This window comes from Pelecanus crispus, chromosome 11 (genome assembly GCF_030463565.1).
Source record: "Pelecanus crispus isolate bPelCri1 chromosome 11, bPelCri1.pri, whole genome shotgun sequence".
In the NCBI taxonomy this organism is placed as follows: domain Eukaryota; kingdom Metazoa; phylum Chordata; class Aves; order Pelecaniformes; family Pelecanidae; genus Pelecanus; species Pelecanus crispus.
Window position 1 is genome coordinate 8,786,854 of NC_134653.1, and position 18,397 is coordinate 8,805,250.

The following is an 18,397-nucleotide window of genomic DNA, read 5'->3' on the forward strand; positions in this document are numbered from 1 at the left end:
CGACTCCCCGTGGCCCCGCCGAGGGCACTGCGGCAGTAGCCAGGCTAGCCCGCCCCGGCGGGGGGGGCCGTCCTTCGGCCAGGAGAGTAATTCTGCATTACACAGGACGGGGGGGGAAAACGGCCGTGTCCGCGTTCATTTTAATACAGAGAAATCGTGGGTGGAAAATACCAGACGTTGCACGTGCTCCACACCGAACACAGACAATTCACTCCTGGCGCTCGGCCCACGCACGCCCACACGCGTGGCAGTCACGGACAGCGCGCATCCGCCGCCTGGGGGCGCCCAGCGCACCGGCCGCGCGGCGCGGGGCAGCGGCGCCAGCAGCAGCAGCAGCGCCAGCAGCAGCAGCAGCGCCAGCAGCAGCAGCAGCGCCAGCAGCAGCAGCAGCGCCAGCAGCAGCAGCAGCGCCGCTCCGCCCCCTCAGCGGTGAAGGGAGGTGCCAAGGGAAAGGCAGCAGTAAACCCGAACATTTCTTAGGTCAAATCTTGGTCCGACAGAAATGGAAGAGCTTAGCTATTTGTTTTAATGGCTTTGTCATTCAAAAAGACACTTTTCTAACTACTTTGATTCTGCCGAGACAGAATTTGGCCTGTGCTGATCGGCAGTGCCTGGGAGACAGCTTTTTTCCATTCATTCTCAGAGAAGGAATCCCTGTTCTTGAAAAAAAGTGTTTGGAATATGGATGGGAACAATGCTAATTCAAAGTAAATATGCCAGATGAATTTTTCTATTCAAGCATTAAACATGGATGCCAGTAAATTAATCATTAAATGCAATATTAATGCCTGAAGTAATTCTCTAATCAAACCCAGCTTTAGTATCAGTAAAAAAAAAAAAAAAAAAAAAGTATTTTCCCTTGTATATCATTAACATTTTCTTTAAAATTATCATATACAGGATGGACAAACATAAAAAGTTAATGTTTGTTTTATAGCATTACTGGAGGCTTAAATTCACATTCCACTTAAGAATCACTGTATTTGCTATAAATGAGGTTCACCCACTCTTGATCTTTATATATAAACATTTATTTTTTAAAAGTCTTGATTGCAAAAATAAAGAATACACACAGTAAATCACAATAAAATAAGTGTTATTTACACATGAATTCCAGTATGTCGATATTGTTGACGTGATAAGATAACAATGAAACCTTGCTGAATGCTTTCAAGGATTATTGTCTTCAGATTTGAAGACTGGCTAAATTTTTTTTACTCGAAGAGTCATGATAAAAGCTCAACAGATCACTGAGAATTAAAAGCGAAAATGTTAATAAACAGAAACTGACTTATTCTGGTGAAATCAAGTCTAAACTGACTATGTGTCTCATAGTAGGCCTTCCATGGGGACAGTTCCAGGGGTGCTCAATCTCACCCATATGGGTGATCAGTTTTCTCATTTCCTGCACATTCAGTGCAGTTCCAATCATCACCTGCAAGTAAAGACAAAAAAACCCATTATTCTTCTCTTTCTCCATATTGACAACTGACACTGATAAGAGCAGTACTTCAGCTACTAAAGCCAAAAGACACTGTGCAAGGCATTAGAAGCAGAAAGACAAGATGAAGAGAAGACAAAATACAGCTGTTTGTAAGGGCACTAGTTTGAAACAAAATAAAGAACTACCAGAAACATTTCCCAAGTTACACTAGACAAAAACACAAGGAACAAAATGAAGGATATTAGCTGTTGTCAATAGTAAATCAGCTTCCCCTGCAATATATATAGATGCAGCCACCTATAATAAAAAAGAAAATATGGTATTTACTCGAAAACAAGCGTCACGCGCTGTACTTACAGACTTTCTGCAAGCTCGAGAAGCAAACATCTGTCTGACCCTGGAGGGCCTACACATGACTCCAGGGCAGTCACTTAACATGAAGATCAGCTCATCTATGTCTTGTGGCCCAAAAGTCCAGTTTTTGCTTGTTGGCAACGATACCAATTTAACTCTTTGAGTTACAGGAGCTGAAAGATTTGCAATTATTAATAAAGAAACAGAGCACTATAGGAAATTACTTTTTCTCAAGAGAAAAATTGAAAAACTAATACATTAATATGATGCAATCTGCATATATGCTAAAGTTTAAACTTAGTCTTTTGATGGATGTTATTAACTAACCAAAGCGGTAACTATGGCAGATATCCTTTTAACATTAATAAGAGAATTGCTTGCAAACTTCAAAGCAGATAGATCTAATTTATGACAAACCCTTCAATTCCAAAGAACAAATGGTTTATGAAGCTATTTTGAGGTTATGTGACTACAAAACAATTAAGGATTTTTGTTGGTAAGAGATTGGTAATTAATAGCATTTTAGACAAAAACTGGAGATTCTGGAATGAAGAATATGGGAAAAAATCTGTAGTGACTTCCCAAAGTGGTAGCACTTCCATTACCCTTGCTCTATAAACGAAAACAGTAAGGAGCTTGCAGGTTATGCAATTTGCTCAAAAGTACATAGCAAGTCAATGCTAAAGGCATAAGGAAAACAAAAGAACTTTATTTACCAATGGTATCTATTAATTTAAAATTTCTAAACTTATGATTTGTCTGCATCTAACCCTACTGGGACCAGCAACTGTACTAATAAAACAAAAGGATTTTAATGTAACACATCCAGAAAATACACATCCAGTCATATAGGCAAACAGTGACTCCAAAGAGTCTTCAGAAACTTCTGTAAAATGCTGGTGAGATGAATACTCTACAGTGTTCTGTTAAATAGTCCAAAGAGACCACAGAATCGTAAGTCTTAAAAACCAAACAAACCATATACTGTAATAGATATTATTTCAAAGTTTCTGATAGCTACCAAAAGGGATTTTTTCATAATAAATAAGATTAAACCGTTGAACTTTTTTACTTCTAGCAATTCTGTCCCAAACTCACCATTTTCATTTATGACAAAATCAAACCCATTTTTTCTGAATATTTCCAGGTTTTCAATCAATACAGTTTCATTAACAGCTGTTAAATTGAGATTTTGAGGCCTGAAAGAGAGATAAAAACATGGTATTGCATAGATACATAGTGCAGACCACTTAAGATAGGTTTCAGAAGCAATCTAGAGATACTAAGACAGAGCTCTCCAATTAAAACATTTTACTTCACTTTGTTAAAAAAAAATCTCACTGCTGAACAGATCACTTCCAAGTGTTACTCAGCAGAGTTGGTTGGGCAGCACTCCCTGTTGCACTAGCAGTCTCCAATATCCTCGTTGCATGACCACGCTTACCAAACTGGGGGTTGCCAGGTAAGCCCACTGTGAAATCTGTTTGACCACTGACTCGCTGCATAGCTATGACTGTATCTGTGGAATTTATTTTTCATGTGAAGATTGACTCTTTGAAACACAGAATATAAAAACAACTTTTGTCATAAGTATTTTCAATGTGCAAAATGCTACATAAATATAATCATAAATACCCCTCTGAAACATTGAATTAAACTGAAAAATTATTATTGTTAAAACACTGAAAATACTTACACTATCAGCTTCTGACCTTGAAGAACAGTGTGTTGTTGTAACATCTCAAAGTTGTATTTCTCATCAGTAGCATGTTGGTCAATTATGAAAAGATCAGAATTCAACTTTGCTATTATAAACCCTAAATTGAATTGGCCAATGATTTCCATTTTTGCAAACATTTCTTTACTGTATATAGAAAAGATGAACAGATTATAAATTACACCTCAGTTATCATATTAGACTGTAAAACTTAAAAACATATTTCTCTCCCCTGCAGAACACACTTTACATTTAAAAAAAGTTTAAAAATCTCATTTAGGCAGCATATGAATGTGGAAAAGTACAGTTATCTGGAATCTGCCACTGACTGACAAGACCCTTTCCAGCAGAACACAGTCCATCATTAAGACAGGACTCGTTCAGGATTCTCCCATTTTAAATACAGCCACTGGTGATAATAAAATTAGAAGTGGGTAATATGGTGATGGTCCAAATGAGTAACACTGAAGGCAGCATCATGGTTTTGAAGTAAGGCAGCTGACATACTTGCCCTTTTTTCACAATTAGAAGGCTTTCCTAACACTTTTATTTAATCCAAAATTAATGAATCATACACTTTTGCTGCCCAGTGACCACCTGAATGTAACTTATTTTCACAGCCACGTCTCACCAAATTTCAAATTCACATGAGGAAGAAATATGAGTTATGGAGTCTTTCCAGAGTGTCCTTCTCTGTCATGACATTTGGTGTTTCTCTGACTACACTGCAAATTTACAAGTCTGAACTACGCCAAATGTATGGTGTTTGTGGCCACCTTTTTAGTGTCTTTTTTCCATATTCCATTTGCACCTAGTTCACAGCTGCTTTGTCAGATAAAATAACTTGTCAAATGGACATTTTAATGGCGTAAGTTAAATAAAAGATATATCCCAAACTAACAGGTAGATGTAAGCTTCCTGCCCACCCCCCAAGACAGGTCTTATATTTTTCCTTAACTATTTTTATTAATTGATGAATACAACATGTTAAGAAGGTGAAAATACCTGATCTCTTTTCTTAATTCATCTTCTGCTACTTTATTTTCTCCAGGACTAATTTTTGCTTTAAATCTTCTGTAATTTTGTGTTTCTGTACTTTTCTGTTGTTGCTGTATTACTTTTTTTACCTTTTCTGCTAAAACCTTCATAGAGAATTCAAGTGGCACAGTTTTCTTTTTAACTTCCACCAGTACATCAATGCTTGGCATACAGTTCCTAGTATTCTTCACTTCAGGACATTTACCTGCCTTGATGTCATCTGCTTCACTTTTAAAGCTTCTGCTTTTAAAACATTTTACTCTTGGGGAAGAACTATTGGCTTCTTGAGATAACTGATTTTGATTAGTCCAGTCATTCACTTGATTTAACTTACATTCAGTGCCCAAGACCTGAACATCACATTCCAATGATTTCTCACTACATCCAAGAGTTTTAAGACATTCATTTTGAAGTTTTTCTTCTGAGCTACAGAATTCTTCTTCAGGAGGATTAATCACACCTTCACTCTTGACGGAGCTCCCAGCTTCTGGTGTACTACATCCAGCATCTGACTCAGAAGTGCTACAGAATCCAGAATCAGCATTATCTTCTAATTTTCGCAAATATCTGCTTGGAATTGATATATTTGAGTCCATCTTATGACGACTCTCAGACTCCTTACTCAAAACAGCCTTTTGAGTCTTTACAGTACTCAAAGTTGAATCAAGTGACATTTGTCTAGGGGAGCTGTGCTGCTGTTTTACCTTTTTAGGGCTTTGAAAATGACTCTCTGTCGTTTGATGGAGAGAGAATGACTCCCTTAATCTGGCAAGAGTCATTATTCTTTTTCCTTCATCACTTGGATTTTCAGTCTCAGAGTCAGGCACCATTTCTACCTGAGGCTTTTCTGTCTCTTCAGGAAGTGTCTTCTTCAAGTTGCCTAATAAAACCAGAACACAGAATATGTCAAGATTCTAAGTTAGCTGGAAACATGAATTAAATGACGTGCTTTAGTAAAGGAAATTAAGAGAGATGTAGAAACACAGCAAACTCCTCAAAGGAGCCCTTAAGCTTCAGACAATGGCTGAGTATGTGGCTGAAATGCATTAGCATCAGACAGACGAGCAGTTACGTCTTTAAGAAACTTAATGGTACTTGTGTGAATTAATTTGTAATCTCTTTTTAAACTGAAACAGCAATCAGACCAATCAGCACATTTATTTATATTATCAAAAGAGTTTAATGACTGAGTGACAATGAAAAATGAATTGCTCTTACACTTTAATGGTCACTATAAAAGTTGTTTGGCAAGGTGTTAAGGAGCTGGCACGATAGATACTTGTAGTGTACGTGATTTGTAGATAATTAGAGGACTTCAACCTCCAACCTCTCAGATTGTGAGTCCAACATATATTTTACTAAAGATTAATTTAAATTAACAGTAAGAATCAGGATACAACTGATTCTATACCTCAGTAAAAAAGGGAATTAGAAGGGGTTCTGTTGAAAGAAATGAGGGGGATGAGGTGGTGTTAACACAGAAAAGCAATTTTGAAAGTCACAAGAGAATCAGCAATTTTTGTAGTTGACTGTAAATCACTTAGTAACTTAGGGTACTCCTTTATTATTTGACGTCAATTACAATCTTTCAGTGTAAGTAATACATGAAAAATCTGCCCTGAAAGGTATATAAATTAAGTCAGACATTTTTTTCACTACTTCTTTGGGTTTTTAAAAACACATTATTCCATTTTCAGTTCTCTACCATATATCGTAACACAAAATGTTCAAGATTTGTGTCCTACCTGCAATGTCCAGAAGTTTCTGATTGACATTCAGTTTGTTAACATCACTACCAAACATCTCTATCAAAGAAGTTTTTAAAATTGCTAATAAAAGCTTTTCCTCCTGAAGTAAAATTTGCCTTTTGTCTGGAGTTACATTGATGTCAACACACTCTACACAGAAAAGAAAAACAATCTCATTATAAATGAAAAATAAAAAAAAATTTGCACCCTTGGATCAAAGTTTTCTGCCCTTTCACCCTGCATTTTTATTTCACAGGATTAAAACCAAAGCAACAGTTAGCATTCACAGTATGTCTGCAAATTAAACTTTTAACTTACGCAACATTCCAGCAAACAAACCAGAAGCTAATTCTGTTCAATAACATGATACGAGTTTTCTTGTATTTAAGCTAACGACAAGACTGCCTTTTTCTCATTGAGATAAGAAGTTACTAGAAAAAGTTGAGGGGGAAAAAGAAGTGGAACCACCGCTAGACCCTCCCTCTACTTCACCAACTGCAGATGAAAAAAATCACCACAGTGCAGGAATTCATACAGATAAAAGTTACATTATTCTCTAAATAAATACAATTTATTCTTCAATGAAGTTATAGCCTTTACAGAAGTTACTGAAAATTATTCATAACTTACCAGAATCCACACAAATGTTAAGGACAACAAATGGATACTGATGTTTATTATATAAGTGATAAACTTCATTCACAAGCTTGACAACCTGCAGAGAAGGTAAAAAAACAATATATGTTAGTACTATTATCTTCTATTTCCCACCAGTATGTGTTATTTAACCCCATTCAAAACAATTAATGTATTAAATCATATATTGTATGATTGAGCTTTTGTTCACGCGAATGGACACAATGAAGACAAAAACGCGAGACAAAGGAACTTGCAGCATCAAGCCACAAATATGCATATCAGCTACTAATCCAGTGGTTTTCAGAAAATATCGAACAAGTTAGTGCTGGTGATGTTAGAAAAATAACAACTTCACCTTTGCTGGATCACATGGACGTTGGTTGATAAAGAAAAACTGTCTGTCTGTTGTACTCCTCCCAACACCATGATCACAACGAGAAATGAAGCCTGTAATACTGTTGAAAAAGAATATAAGTAAGGTAAAATGGAGGAGCAGAGCAAAAGAAATTTTTCTGACTCTGAGCATATTTAATGGAAGAATATTTTATAAGGGGCTAAAAGAAACACTATTATACAGCATCAGTAAATATGTATACATATTTCCTTTCCCAGTTCCTTATCTGACCAAGGCTACACGTTCAGCTCCAAAAAGGCATCAGACAGTTGAAAAAGTACCTTGCTCTGATTTCAAAAGAAGTGGCATTTGTAATTTTTCTGCTCTGAAAGCAGAAGAGAAGTCATTTGTGAACTGTCATTGGTCAGATATTGATGCATCTATTTGCCGATCTCATGTATAGTGAGAGATAAAAAAAGTACACTTTAAGAAAGTAAAGGGTAATTTACTTACACCAAAGATTCACATTCATCTCATACCATTTCTCAGTAACACTACTGAAGAAATACAGGTATAAACAACAGATACAATTCATCCATCCAATTACTCAGAGCACTGACAAAGGTGACATTCAGCAGAAGATTACAGTAATATATAACTAACTAGGACACAAGGAATAGTAGTTTTGCTCTTCCCGCTCATCTGACTAGCAACATCTTAGTCCTGAATTAACTTTTTAAATAAAGTGATGGTCTTTCCCAAACTGTATGCTAGCACCTACTATGCTGTTACTATTAATCACCACTCTCTGCTCTTTTGTTTTGGTTTTTTTTTTTTTAATTTTGGCTTATGGTAAAATGCCACTTGCAACAGTGGTTTGTACTTTTCTAACTACCTATAAAGATTTTGTGGCATGTCAGTAGCGTTGAGTCCATATTCTTCACAAACAGCTTCTTTAGGAGGTAGCTGAACAAAAGGCATGAGGCTCTGCAACTGAAAAAAAAAAAAGAGGAAATGAAACATTAAACGTGTAGATTTTTTCCTTCTATTCTACTGTTATTTATTAGCCTTAAAATCTATTTGATAAAGTGGTGGGTTTTTTACAAGTTGGCTGACCAAGTCAAATACTTAAAATACCCAAACCTACTAGAAGACAGTAGCACTACTTCCTGAGAAACAGAAACAATGCCCTAATGAATGGCTGTTCTCATCCTTTGATATCACTACTTTTGCCTTAATTATTTCACAGACCCTTACTTTAAAATGTACGTAGACAGAACAACAAAATGATTGACACAATTTGGACTCTCCAGCTACATACATATGACCTAATCAAGTTGTATGCAAAAAGAAAAGGCAAAAAGAGTAATAGAAGTCTCTTTTGAAAGAACAATAAAACTATTAGAAAAGACATGTTATTTGAATCACAAGCTGCCTCAGTACAGGTATGTTTACCACAAACATTTTCCCAGTCATGCCACTATTATTCTTCTGTCATTAGAGCATTTTCTGCTGATTTTACATTTAAGTATTTGATATTATAAAAGCAGGCTATAAGCTAAATATTCTATTCAGATAACAGTGAATTTTCAGCTATGCTTGTTGCTATGTGGCAAGACAAAGTTACCTCTTTCATCTAGACTTCCAGCCACAGCATGAACAGGCTTTGAAATCTCTACACAGGCACTGTGTGCACCAGCAGCTATCAACCACTCAATATTCCTGATGGTTGTAATATACAGCTGTAGGAAGGCTGGGTTTATGCTTTTTTTCATCTTTGCTTTCTTCTAGAGGATAACAATTATTTTTATGGCTATTATTTAGAAAGCATCACAGTCCACAACTCTACAGGGGCTGACTGCAATCCCATTTAAAGGTTAACCAGAACACTAATGAAACTTAGTTTCACAGGAAGAGGTTGCAAAAGCTAGAAACACCTCAGTTTTCTGTTCCCCAATTAAGACTTTCACATCACCCCATTTTCAGGATTTTTTAAATTGCTTGTTCTTGTGACATACAGACCTTGGTGCTCACAGTTTTTCAAAACCACAAACCTTCAGAGGCTTGCTGGCACAACAGCTCATAAAACTGGCTTCAGAGAGATATTAAGGAGTAACCCTAACTCCTAAATCATTTCTTTTCCATCAAAACATCTCTAAGCAGATTTAGAAACTTTACGGGAATCCGTGGAGGATGCACTGTTTCTCCTTTTGGAGGATGCACTGTTTCTCCTTTTTCAACCTGTAGGGTGTGCTAGAAGTCAACACATGCGCCACCCTCTTACAGTTTTTAAGGGTTTCCTCCATCCCCTCTATTTATTAAACACTAAAAATCTCTGTATACAGCTATATTATCTCTCTTTTCAATAATACAAGTAATACCTGTTTTTGCCCAAATACTGCTCCAATGTTTTCCTTTAAACTAGGACTTCCAGCAGTGGATACCACAGAGGTTTTTTTCCCTTGGCCAACCTGGTTAGTGCAGTTAATCCGCACTCCTTTTGAAACAATACAGTATGCCTGCAATACCTGGACCATTTTTGCATATTCCTATTAAAGAAAAAAGAAAGTTCACATTTGTATGAAATGTCTCTTTTTAAAACAAAAATGTATAAACAAAACATTCAATATTTGCAGGTAACAGAAAAGGGGGGAGTGTTTAATGTTTTTTTAACTCTTTACAAACTAAATTAAAAAAAAAAAGTGAAAAATAGTGTCTTCAAAAACAAACAGCATGTTTACAAGATTGATATTTAGTCATAACACAGCAGTCCCCGATTTTAAAATACACAAAAGTGATCATGATATTGATTCTTTTCAAAATCTGAAAATTTCAGAATGCAACTTTAAAACCAATCATTGCAAAACAGAAGAGGAAAGCATACAGGAAGACTGTTTTCTTATTTGATGAAGATGTAAGACATGCATGAAATAGTCTGACATAATCAATGTATTCTATGGACAACTGAGTATCATTCAGCAGTTGTATAATTCTGGGGTATGACACTCCTTTGAATTAATAATTTCTGATCTAACCTACCTTTTTAATATTTCTTTGAAATTCCTTATGCCGCACCGGCAAAGTATAAAATAACTGCTGTATGTTAACAGTTGTTCCTTGTTGTCGTGGAAAAGGAGTTTTCTGAGTAATTTTGCCATTGTGATCAAATACCAAACGAGTCCCAACCTTTGCAGACTTATGACAGGTAAAAATGGTAACATCACTAATGAAAGAAAAGAGGCAACAGGATTACTCACTGAGCACTATCTTTTCTTATCCATTCCTCATGACCTAATCAGGCATAGAAACTACATCAATACTAGTCATTTAATTAAAATTAACTCCTCACCACAAACAACTAAAAACATACCTGAAGAATAGTGTAACATTTTCCTAGCTACAACGCAAACATTTTTATTTGTATCCCCCTTTCATTCTTCTCCTATAAAATGCAATGTTAATGTCTGGTTTTGGTGGATGCTACATTCCTCGTACTAACACACAGCAGCAGAATATTCTTGATGCACAGAACTGCGTACAAAAGCTGTGCTATATCAAATGTATAGTTTGTCTGGGAGGAGTTTAAATACAGTTTTAATGAGTTGGAGCCTAGCAAACACAGCATTTGGATATTATAGTGCTTTACATCAGAGGATCAAACACTTATGCAAGTACATAGTTCCATCCTGCAAAGATTTGCATACTTAAGTAACACTGAATTTTGTACATAAAAGGACCAGTCAGGTGCTTAGAATCATAGAATAATTTCACATGGTTAGAATCATAGACTGATTTTGGTTGGAAAGGACTCAGGATGTCATGCAACCTACTGCTCAAAATTGACCTCACATTAAGGAACTGGAAGTTTCCAAAGCCTCATTTTATCAATAATGGCAAACTGAAAAGTTGGCTTCAGTTATTTTTGTGCATATAGTAACTTTCTACTAATAAGAAGTTTAATATTAATACCTTAATGCACACAGTGAACTCAGAGCTTCACCTCGAAATCCAAATGTTTCAACATGTACTAGATCAGAAAAATCTTGTATCTTTGATGTATAATGTTTCAGAGCTGGAAAAAGATATTTAAAATACATATTTCACTTCAAAGTGACACTGGTCTATACAAGCAAATTTTGCATGCATATCAAGAAGCAAATAAACTTCTGCATTATTCATTGTATTTTACATAATTATTGCAGACAAAATGATTAAATACTTAATGTTTCCTTTCCCCTTTTCCTATAAGCAAGATTTCTTTAAAATCTTCAGATACACCTGTTATTCCATACTTAACACCCCAAATTCATACAGCGCTATTGGCATATGCATTACAAGATGCCTTGGAGCAGTACACAATACCTGCCTCTGCTACTGATGTACCTGTCACAGATTTTGCCCTGCAAGAAAACAACTGCAGTGCTGTGCTGTGCATGGTATATAGCGGACAGGCATAAGCTATTCCACCATGACAACAGCTGAGGAGGACTCAAGGTACACCATCAGTACAGCACCAGTCACCAGGTAACAAAGTGAGTTAGTAGCAGCACCCCTGAACCTTTGCTGTCCTGGAACAGTAGGAGAAAGAGTTTCTGATGAACCATGCACATACTGTGAACACACAAAGTTACTGAGTAATAACTTACGGTGAAAGAGATCCCTAGCCTTTATATGGAAAAAGAAATGCGGGTATTTCTGTTGCAATGGCTAGTTACATTTATCATACAGTAGTTACATTTATCACACAATATTGCTTCTGTTCCCATTTCATGCAATTTAAAACTAGCAAATGGAAAATTTGAGTCAGACATGCGATGTCAGTTCACTTTCAGCAAATATTCAAGTTTATAATTCACCTCTCAAAACCAGCCACTTTCACAAAGCTCAATTCCTTCAACAATGACTGATGACTCAACATGAATGAATCTAAATGAACATTTATAGGACTTTCTCTTCTATAATTATTTCTATTCTTTGTTCCACTTAAATAAGCAGTCAAATCAAAGACTACTTCTGAGCTACAAAAACTATAACCACAATAGCATTACAGAAGTCCAGTCTAGTTTTGCCCAAGTCTTGCAGGTCATGCACATATTATGTAAAAGCCAAGTATCCATTAAAAATTATTAAACTCACAAAATCTGTTTAACAAAAGTAGCTTTCCCACTGATACGCTTTCAAAATGTCCAAATATAAATTATGAAAAAGGTTCAACTTACTCAAGCCTTCAAAGTTTTCCTCTTCCACTCCACCTCCATTATCTGACACCTCTATCAGTTCTGCCCCATGATCTTTAAGTTTTATATCTACAAAATTGAGTCATAAAGTCGTTTAATTCTGTATGTTCATACACAGCATTCAGTATTAATTTTGTACTTGAAGTAACTTTACCAGATAATGGCTTTCCATGTCAAGTCTGAACAACAAAAAAAGAATCCTCATAGCTGTCAAAAGTCAGGGCAACCTAATGCAAACCAGCCTGTACTTGCAGATAGTTCAGCTTCATTGCACTTTTGCCTGAACAGAAGTTTTCCCAGTTACAACAGCTATCATCCTGGCAGCTCTGGAAACTGCAACCCTGCCTTAACCGTCTGCTAGCTTGAGGCCACCAGCTAGCAGAGTCTAATCACTGCTGCTGTATAGGCCACATACCTGATTTAGCTGCAAAAAGGGCTACAAATAACACAGACAAAATCACATGCTTCTAGGAGCCCAGCTGGAGCCTGGGAATTAAAATGCTGTATTTATCAGAGGTGCAGAATCACCACGAACATGCTCGGCCCAAAGAGAAAGTATCTGCACAGATTTGTTGATATGCACTCTGTTTTGAGTAAAAAGTAGTACTTCAAAAGTCTATGAAATTTTACGAAATTACGATGAAAAGGTTACCAATGTTGGTAGCTCCAGCATCCAGGCTGTTTTCCACCAACTCTTTCACGGCAGTGCCAAGATTCAGCACAACCTGTCCCGAACAGATCCGATGAACGGACTTATGGTCGATGGGCTTGATGGCTTTGGCAGGCTGCAGGCTTGAAAGAGAGGAGGAACAGGAAAAAATATGCGAGTGTAAAACAGGCGATGAAGGCTCGCCTCGCCACGCCAAGCTCGTCCGTTCCTCTCAAGCGAGGGCAACCGGCACCCAAGGGCGAGACGGGGGGTAAAATAAAACACCGATACCCCGAGCGGCCGCATCCAAACGCGGAGCGCCCGAGAAGCTCCACAGGCTTCCCCGAGCAAGTCGGGAGGGGAGGCGGGAACTGAGAAGCCAGCGGCGGCCGAGGAGGCCGCAACTGCGCCAGCGGCCAGGGCAAGGCGCGCTGCGGGGGAGCGAGGCCCTGAGCCTCCCGTGAGGAGAGGCGGCCTGGGCAGGGGAGTGCGAGCGAGGGGCGGGCCCCCCCCGCCGCAGGCAAGGGCAGAGCAGGGCAGGGCAGGGCAGGGCAGGGGCCCGCTCCCGCCCAGGGCAGGCGCTCACCAGGGCGCAGCCACCTCCATCGGGACCCAGCGGGCCGCGCCGTACCCTCCTCAGGGACCCCTTCCCGTAGGCTCCGCCCCCGCCCAGTCATTGGTAGCTGGAGAAAAGAGCCCGCCATTCCGAAACGAAGTTTCAGCTCCCTTAACACCAATTGGTCAATGGGACTATCCAATCAGAACTGGCTGCTGCACCTTTTGCCCTATGGAGACTCGCTTAACAAACCAATAGCTCACGCTGGCCAATAGGAAGAAGACAAGGAGGCGGTGCGACAGCCGCCAGCGTGCATTGGGTCGCGGCTGAGTCAGTAAGGCGCCGTGCTCCGCCTGGCCCAATGGGCGCAGGGGGCGGGCGGGCCCGCCGGCGGGCCGGAGGCGGGCGCGCTGCGCGGGAGGGCGCCGCCATGCCGATGTACAGGGTGAGGCCCTTCCACCGGGTGGGCGGGGAGGTGCTGGCGGGGCAGCTGCCCACCTGCATGTACCGCCTGCCCAACCTGCACTGCCGCCCCTCGCCCGCCGCGTCGCCGCCGCCGCAGGTAGGGGCGAGGGAGCGGCGGGTGGGCCCGCCTGGCGAAGGCTTCCTCAGGCCGCGGCCCGCGGTGCTCGCCCCGGCGGTCTCGGCCGCGGGCAGCCGCCCGGGGCCGCGCTGCCGAGGAGCCTGGCGGGCCCGGCTGCGGCCGCGCTGGGCCGGTGTTCGCTCCGGACGGGGCGTGCCTTCGGGGGCTGGGGGAAGCCTCCGGCGCCGGGGAGCTGGCGGGGGCCGGGCCCGCGGCCCACCCGCCGCAGCCCGCAGGAGGGTGCGGTAGCACAGGCGGGCGCTGCTTCCTCCTCGCTTATCTGTGGCGCGTTCGAGGGTTAAATAAGCTCGGCTTTTTCAGCAGTTTCCCTGTCGTATTTCTGAAGCCTTCGGTAATTCTCAGCTTGGCTTTCCTGGGCTCTCCTGTGCGTCTCTTTATTCTCAAACGGCAGCGCCCTGCCGGGCCGAGGCCTCGCCAGCCTTGGGCCGGGCCTGTCCCCGCAGGCCTTGTCCCTTCCTGCTGCATCATCACTCTGCTGGCTCAGGTCTGTTTGCTTTCCTGCTGTGGGTAGGAACTAGCCAGCTGCACACCCTCTATTTCTAGCTTCAGTTACTTCTTTCTGAAATAAGGCAAAAATGTGAACTGTTACATTAGTCTAGTTGATTTCAGTCTCTCTCCAGTGTCAGGAATGCTTTGAATTCTTCCAGGCTGCTTGTGGCCATTTTTAGCTTGATGCCATCACATTTCTTCAGTGAGTATTTGCTATGCCCTCACCCAGGTTGCTGGTGGAGATACTGAATAGGAGTAGACTTGGGGCAGAACTTCACAGGAATGCTTACTTTGCTCTTCCAATGGGAGGGCATCTAAGTTTTAACTACCAGTGTCCTCTGAGAGTGGTTTTTATTTCACAAAATTGTGTACTAGTCAAATAATGCTCACTTAAGAGGTGTTTCCATGTCTTGCTTTGAGAATATTGTGTAAGCGGGTATCAAGATTTTACTTGGTTACCTGGCTTGTTATCTCTATCCATTAGACTGGAGGAAGGAAGATTGGTTGATGGGTTGGGCTTTGTTAATCCTTTTTCAGGATGCTTAGAAACGGATTATCTGTATAAAGATTTTTCTTTAACATTATTGTAAGTTTGTAGACTTAAAACCTCCCACAGGAATATATTTTTCATCTTTTAAAAGAGGTGGTGTTGTAAGACAAGAGACTTGTAAGATAATTGAAATAACAAAAAGATGCATTGGGATTAACATGTAACAAAGCCTAAGGTCTTTTTTTCTCTATGGCTTATATTCTCTGAAACAAAGAATGACTACAAAGAGTTTTTTCATATGATACACTATCCATCTAAACCTGCAGGTTTTTTTACTTTTATTAACTACCTGCATTGTCAAAAAGTTTCCTTGTTTGGCGGCATCAACACAAACTATCAGTCTGCTCTTCTGGGCTGAAGAGAATCCTCCTGACAAGCTAACTTTGGTTTTTCAGGTTTTAATTCAGCACTTCACTGCCAACTTGAAGTTTCCATGGCTGTGGTCTGATTTTTTTTACAACGTTACGGAGTTTGCTGTAGCTAGGTTTTAAAAAAATACATTAAGCAGGAAGATTTCGGAGATTTGACTAAATAACCCATCTCACCACATTCATTCAGACAAAAGAAAAGAGACAACTAATAGGTATAAGACCATGACGTTCCGGTTATTTGAATGCGTTTAAAGTCTTTCAAAACTTATTGTCGAGTGAGCTGTGGACTAATTTTGACAGTGAGCTGAGTGAACGTTTATGTGACCTTGTTTTTTCCTCTCCTGTAGGAAGACGTTGACCCGTCACTTCAAGCACTTGAATCCCGCCAGGAAGAGGTTCTAAAACGCTTGTATGAACTGAAGAGTGCTGTCGATGGTCTCTCAAAGATGATACAAACCCCAGATGCTGACTTTGATGTAACTAATATTATTCAAACTGATGAATGTTCTCCTTTGACAGCACATGGAGCAGATTTAGATTTGATGCTTGGAAAGGTAAGTTTAGTTGAGCTATGTACTGACAGATACTTTCTTTGCTCTCAGATCTTCGCGGTTGAAAGGGTGGTATTAAAACCTGGGACACTCAGAACTCAGCATAGAAGTCATATTCTTACGGATAACCTACAACTACCATTTCATTTTGGGCATCCAGGTTCTAGATACAGACATTTCTAAATACTAAATCCTATATATTCTCATTTCGATATAAGTCCAAGCTGGAATGGTGAATTTTGAAATTATGACAGTTGATTTCTTGTTTTTTACTAACTGGAAATTTTAACTTTGGCTTCAGATGGGACTAGAATTTACTTGTCATGTTCTTGAATTATATTACTGTTGAGTAAGGAGATGTTTAAACAAGGTTTAAATGTCCAAACTTGAATTATTTTAATATCATTAGAATTTCAGATATACACATGCAATAACTATGTACCTTTTGGTGTCAAATGAAAACTCCACTACTTCAAAGTCTGACGTGGAACGTGTCTTACTTTCCATTCAGGATTATGGTGCCCTGAAAGATATTGTAATCAATGCAAATCCTTCTGTGCCTCCACTGTCATTATTAGTACTACACAGTCTGCTTTGTGAACGCTATAAAATATTATCAGCTGTTCACACACATTCATCGGTGAAGAGTGTGCCAGAAAACCTCTTGAAATGCTTTGGAGAGCAGACTAAGAAGCAGCCACGTCATGAATATCAGTTGGGCTTTACTCTTATTTGGAAGGATGGTAAGAATGACATTAACTTGTAGATCAACATTTTACAATAGGTGAGAAAATAAGACTTGTGCTATAAAACCCTGACAACAGACGCTTTGCTGTCCTTGTGCTGACACACGATGGATATGTGCTGCAGATAACATTTTTGCGCTCTTTTTATAGCTGTGAACTATGATGGGGACAGAGGAGGAAGATTCTTGTTTGTGGTTACTGCTATTAAAATACATGTGGCATTTATGTGGTTGGTTGTACCCACAGGATTTTTTTTATAGAAGTGGTTTTTGGTTTCTACAAATACATTAGCTAGAATAGAAATTAGGTGGGAGATTGGGCTGAAGTTTGCAAAAAGTTATCTCTTTATCCCAGTTTCCTGCCTTAGACTAAGTATTTAGACTAAGAAAACTGAAAGTTGTTCATCAGGTTAATGTGAAGTGTTGCTTGCATCACAAATAAAATACATCATAGAATTACAATTACATTTAACTTCTTTACTATGCGACATTCACTTGCTTTCTTTTCTTAATTTCAGTTCCAAAACCCCAGATGAAGTTTAGCATTCAAACAATGTGCCCTATTGAAGGAGAGGGGAACATCGCTAGATTTCTCTTTTCCCTGTTGGGCCAGAAGTACAATGCAGTTACTTCAACTCTAATTGACAGCTGGGTTGATACCGCCATCTTCCAGCTAAAAGAAGGCAGCAGTAAGGAAAAAGGAGCAGTCTTGCGCTCTATGAATGCTGCCCTGGGCAAGACATTGTGGTTGGTGGGAAATGAACTCACCGTAGCAGACATTGTTGCCTGGTGTGCGCTTCAGCAGACGGGTAGTGCAAATGCTGCCCCAGCCAATGTGCAAAAATGGATGAAGTCGTGTGAGAACTTGGCACCTTTCAGCTCTGTTATGAAGCTACTGAAGTAAGCCTGTACTCTTCATAACTGTATAATTTTAATCTTATTCCACTTCATGCCTGCTGTAGTGGTTTGAGTCCTTTCTGAGATGTATTCAAGTACTACAGCTGGACAGAATACTAACATTAATAAAAACATTACAGCTACCTTTTGGGTGTGACCTTGCTTTTTTTGTAACTGGTGCATAACATGCATGTTTGTTTAATGATTATAAAGTATCTAAAGTGGTCCTGTGTAAATACAAGCTGCACTTTCAATTTTTCCTTATATTTTTCCCTGCAACCCAAATGCTTATTTACACAAGTTAAATTGTACTGAGGCCAAGTGCAACATAAATACTTTCTGTTGACTGGAGACTTCTGAACTAAGACAAAAAGATGAATACCTTTAAAGAACAGACAGGAAACTCAAAATACATTTTGAAATATTTTTATGTAAAAAAAGAAATGTTTTATATAAACTCAGCATACAGTAGAG

The 18,397-nt window shown here is 39.4% G+C and overlaps 2 protein-coding genes across 6 annotated transcripts; one reads left to right on the forward strand and one right to left on the reverse strand.

Annotated features, from left to right (window-relative positions):
* Nucleotides 1-1,213: 1,213 nt before the first annotated feature.
* On the reverse strand, nt 1,214-13,766 carry PMS2 (PMS1 homolog 2, mismatch repair system component). Its single transcript, XM_075719316.1, has 15 exons — nt 13,747-13,766; nt 13,164-13,303; nt 12,494-12,580; nt 11,244-11,346; nt 10,314-10,497; nt 9,656-9,823; nt 8,170-8,267; nt 7,296-7,395; nt 6,932-7,016; nt 6,299-6,451; nt 4,521-5,433; nt 3,495-3,662; nt 2,897-2,997; nt 1,802-1,971; nt 1,214-1,435 (listed from the first exon to the last, which is right to left on the reverse strand). The coding sequence occupies exons 1-15, from the start codon at nt 13,764-13,766 to the stop codon at nt 1,292-1,294; spliced, it is 2,634 nt and encodes an 877-aa protein (XP_075575431.1). The 3' UTR covers nt 1,214-1,291.
* Nucleotides 13,767-14,146: 380 nt separating this feature from the next.
* Nucleotides 14,147-18,050, forward strand: AIMP2 (aminoacyl tRNA synthetase complex interacting multifunctional protein 2). Of its 5 annotated transcripts, none has more exons than XM_075719319.1 (4): nt 14,147-14,284; nt 16,078-16,284; nt 16,793-17,024; nt 17,545-18,050. In XM_075719319.1, the coding sequence occupies exons 1-4, from the start codon at nt 14,147-14,149 to the stop codon at nt 17,928-17,930; spliced, it is 963 nt and encodes a 320-aa protein (XP_075575434.1). In that variant the 3' UTR covers nt 17,931-18,050. The 5 variants fall into 5 exon arrangements, with proteins under 5 accessions (XP_075575434.1, XP_075575432.1, XP_075575435.1 ...); XM_075719317.1 differs by having other exon boundaries at nt 14,147-14,278; XM_075719320.1 differs by having other exon boundaries at nt 14,147-14,260.
* Nucleotides 18,051-18,397: the final 347 nt, after the last annotated feature.

Coding starts and splice junctions, on each gene's coding strand:
- PMS2 (XM_075719316.1), bottom strand. CDS start 13,766: ATGGAGGTGGCTGCGCCCTG. Junction 11,347..12,493: donor GGAAAACTTTGAAGGCTTGA/GTAAGTTGAACC, acceptor ATCTTTTTCCAG/CTCTGAAACATTATACATCA. Junction 1,972..2,896: donor TTTTGTCATAAATGAAAATG/GTGAGTTTGGGA, acceptor CAAATCTTTCAG/CTCCTGTAACTCAAAGAGTT.
- AIMP2 (XM_075719319.1), top strand. CDS start 14,147: ATGCCGATGTACAGGGTGAGGCCCTTCCACCGGGTGGGCGGGGAGGTG. Junction 16,285..16,792: donor TAGATTTGATGCTTGGAAAG/GTAAGTTTAGTT, acceptor CTTTCCATTCAG/GATTATGGTGCCCTGAAAGA. Junction 17,025..17,544: donor TACTCTTATTTGGAAGGATG/GTAAGAATGACA, acceptor TCTTAATTTCAG/TTCCAAAACCCCAGATGAAG.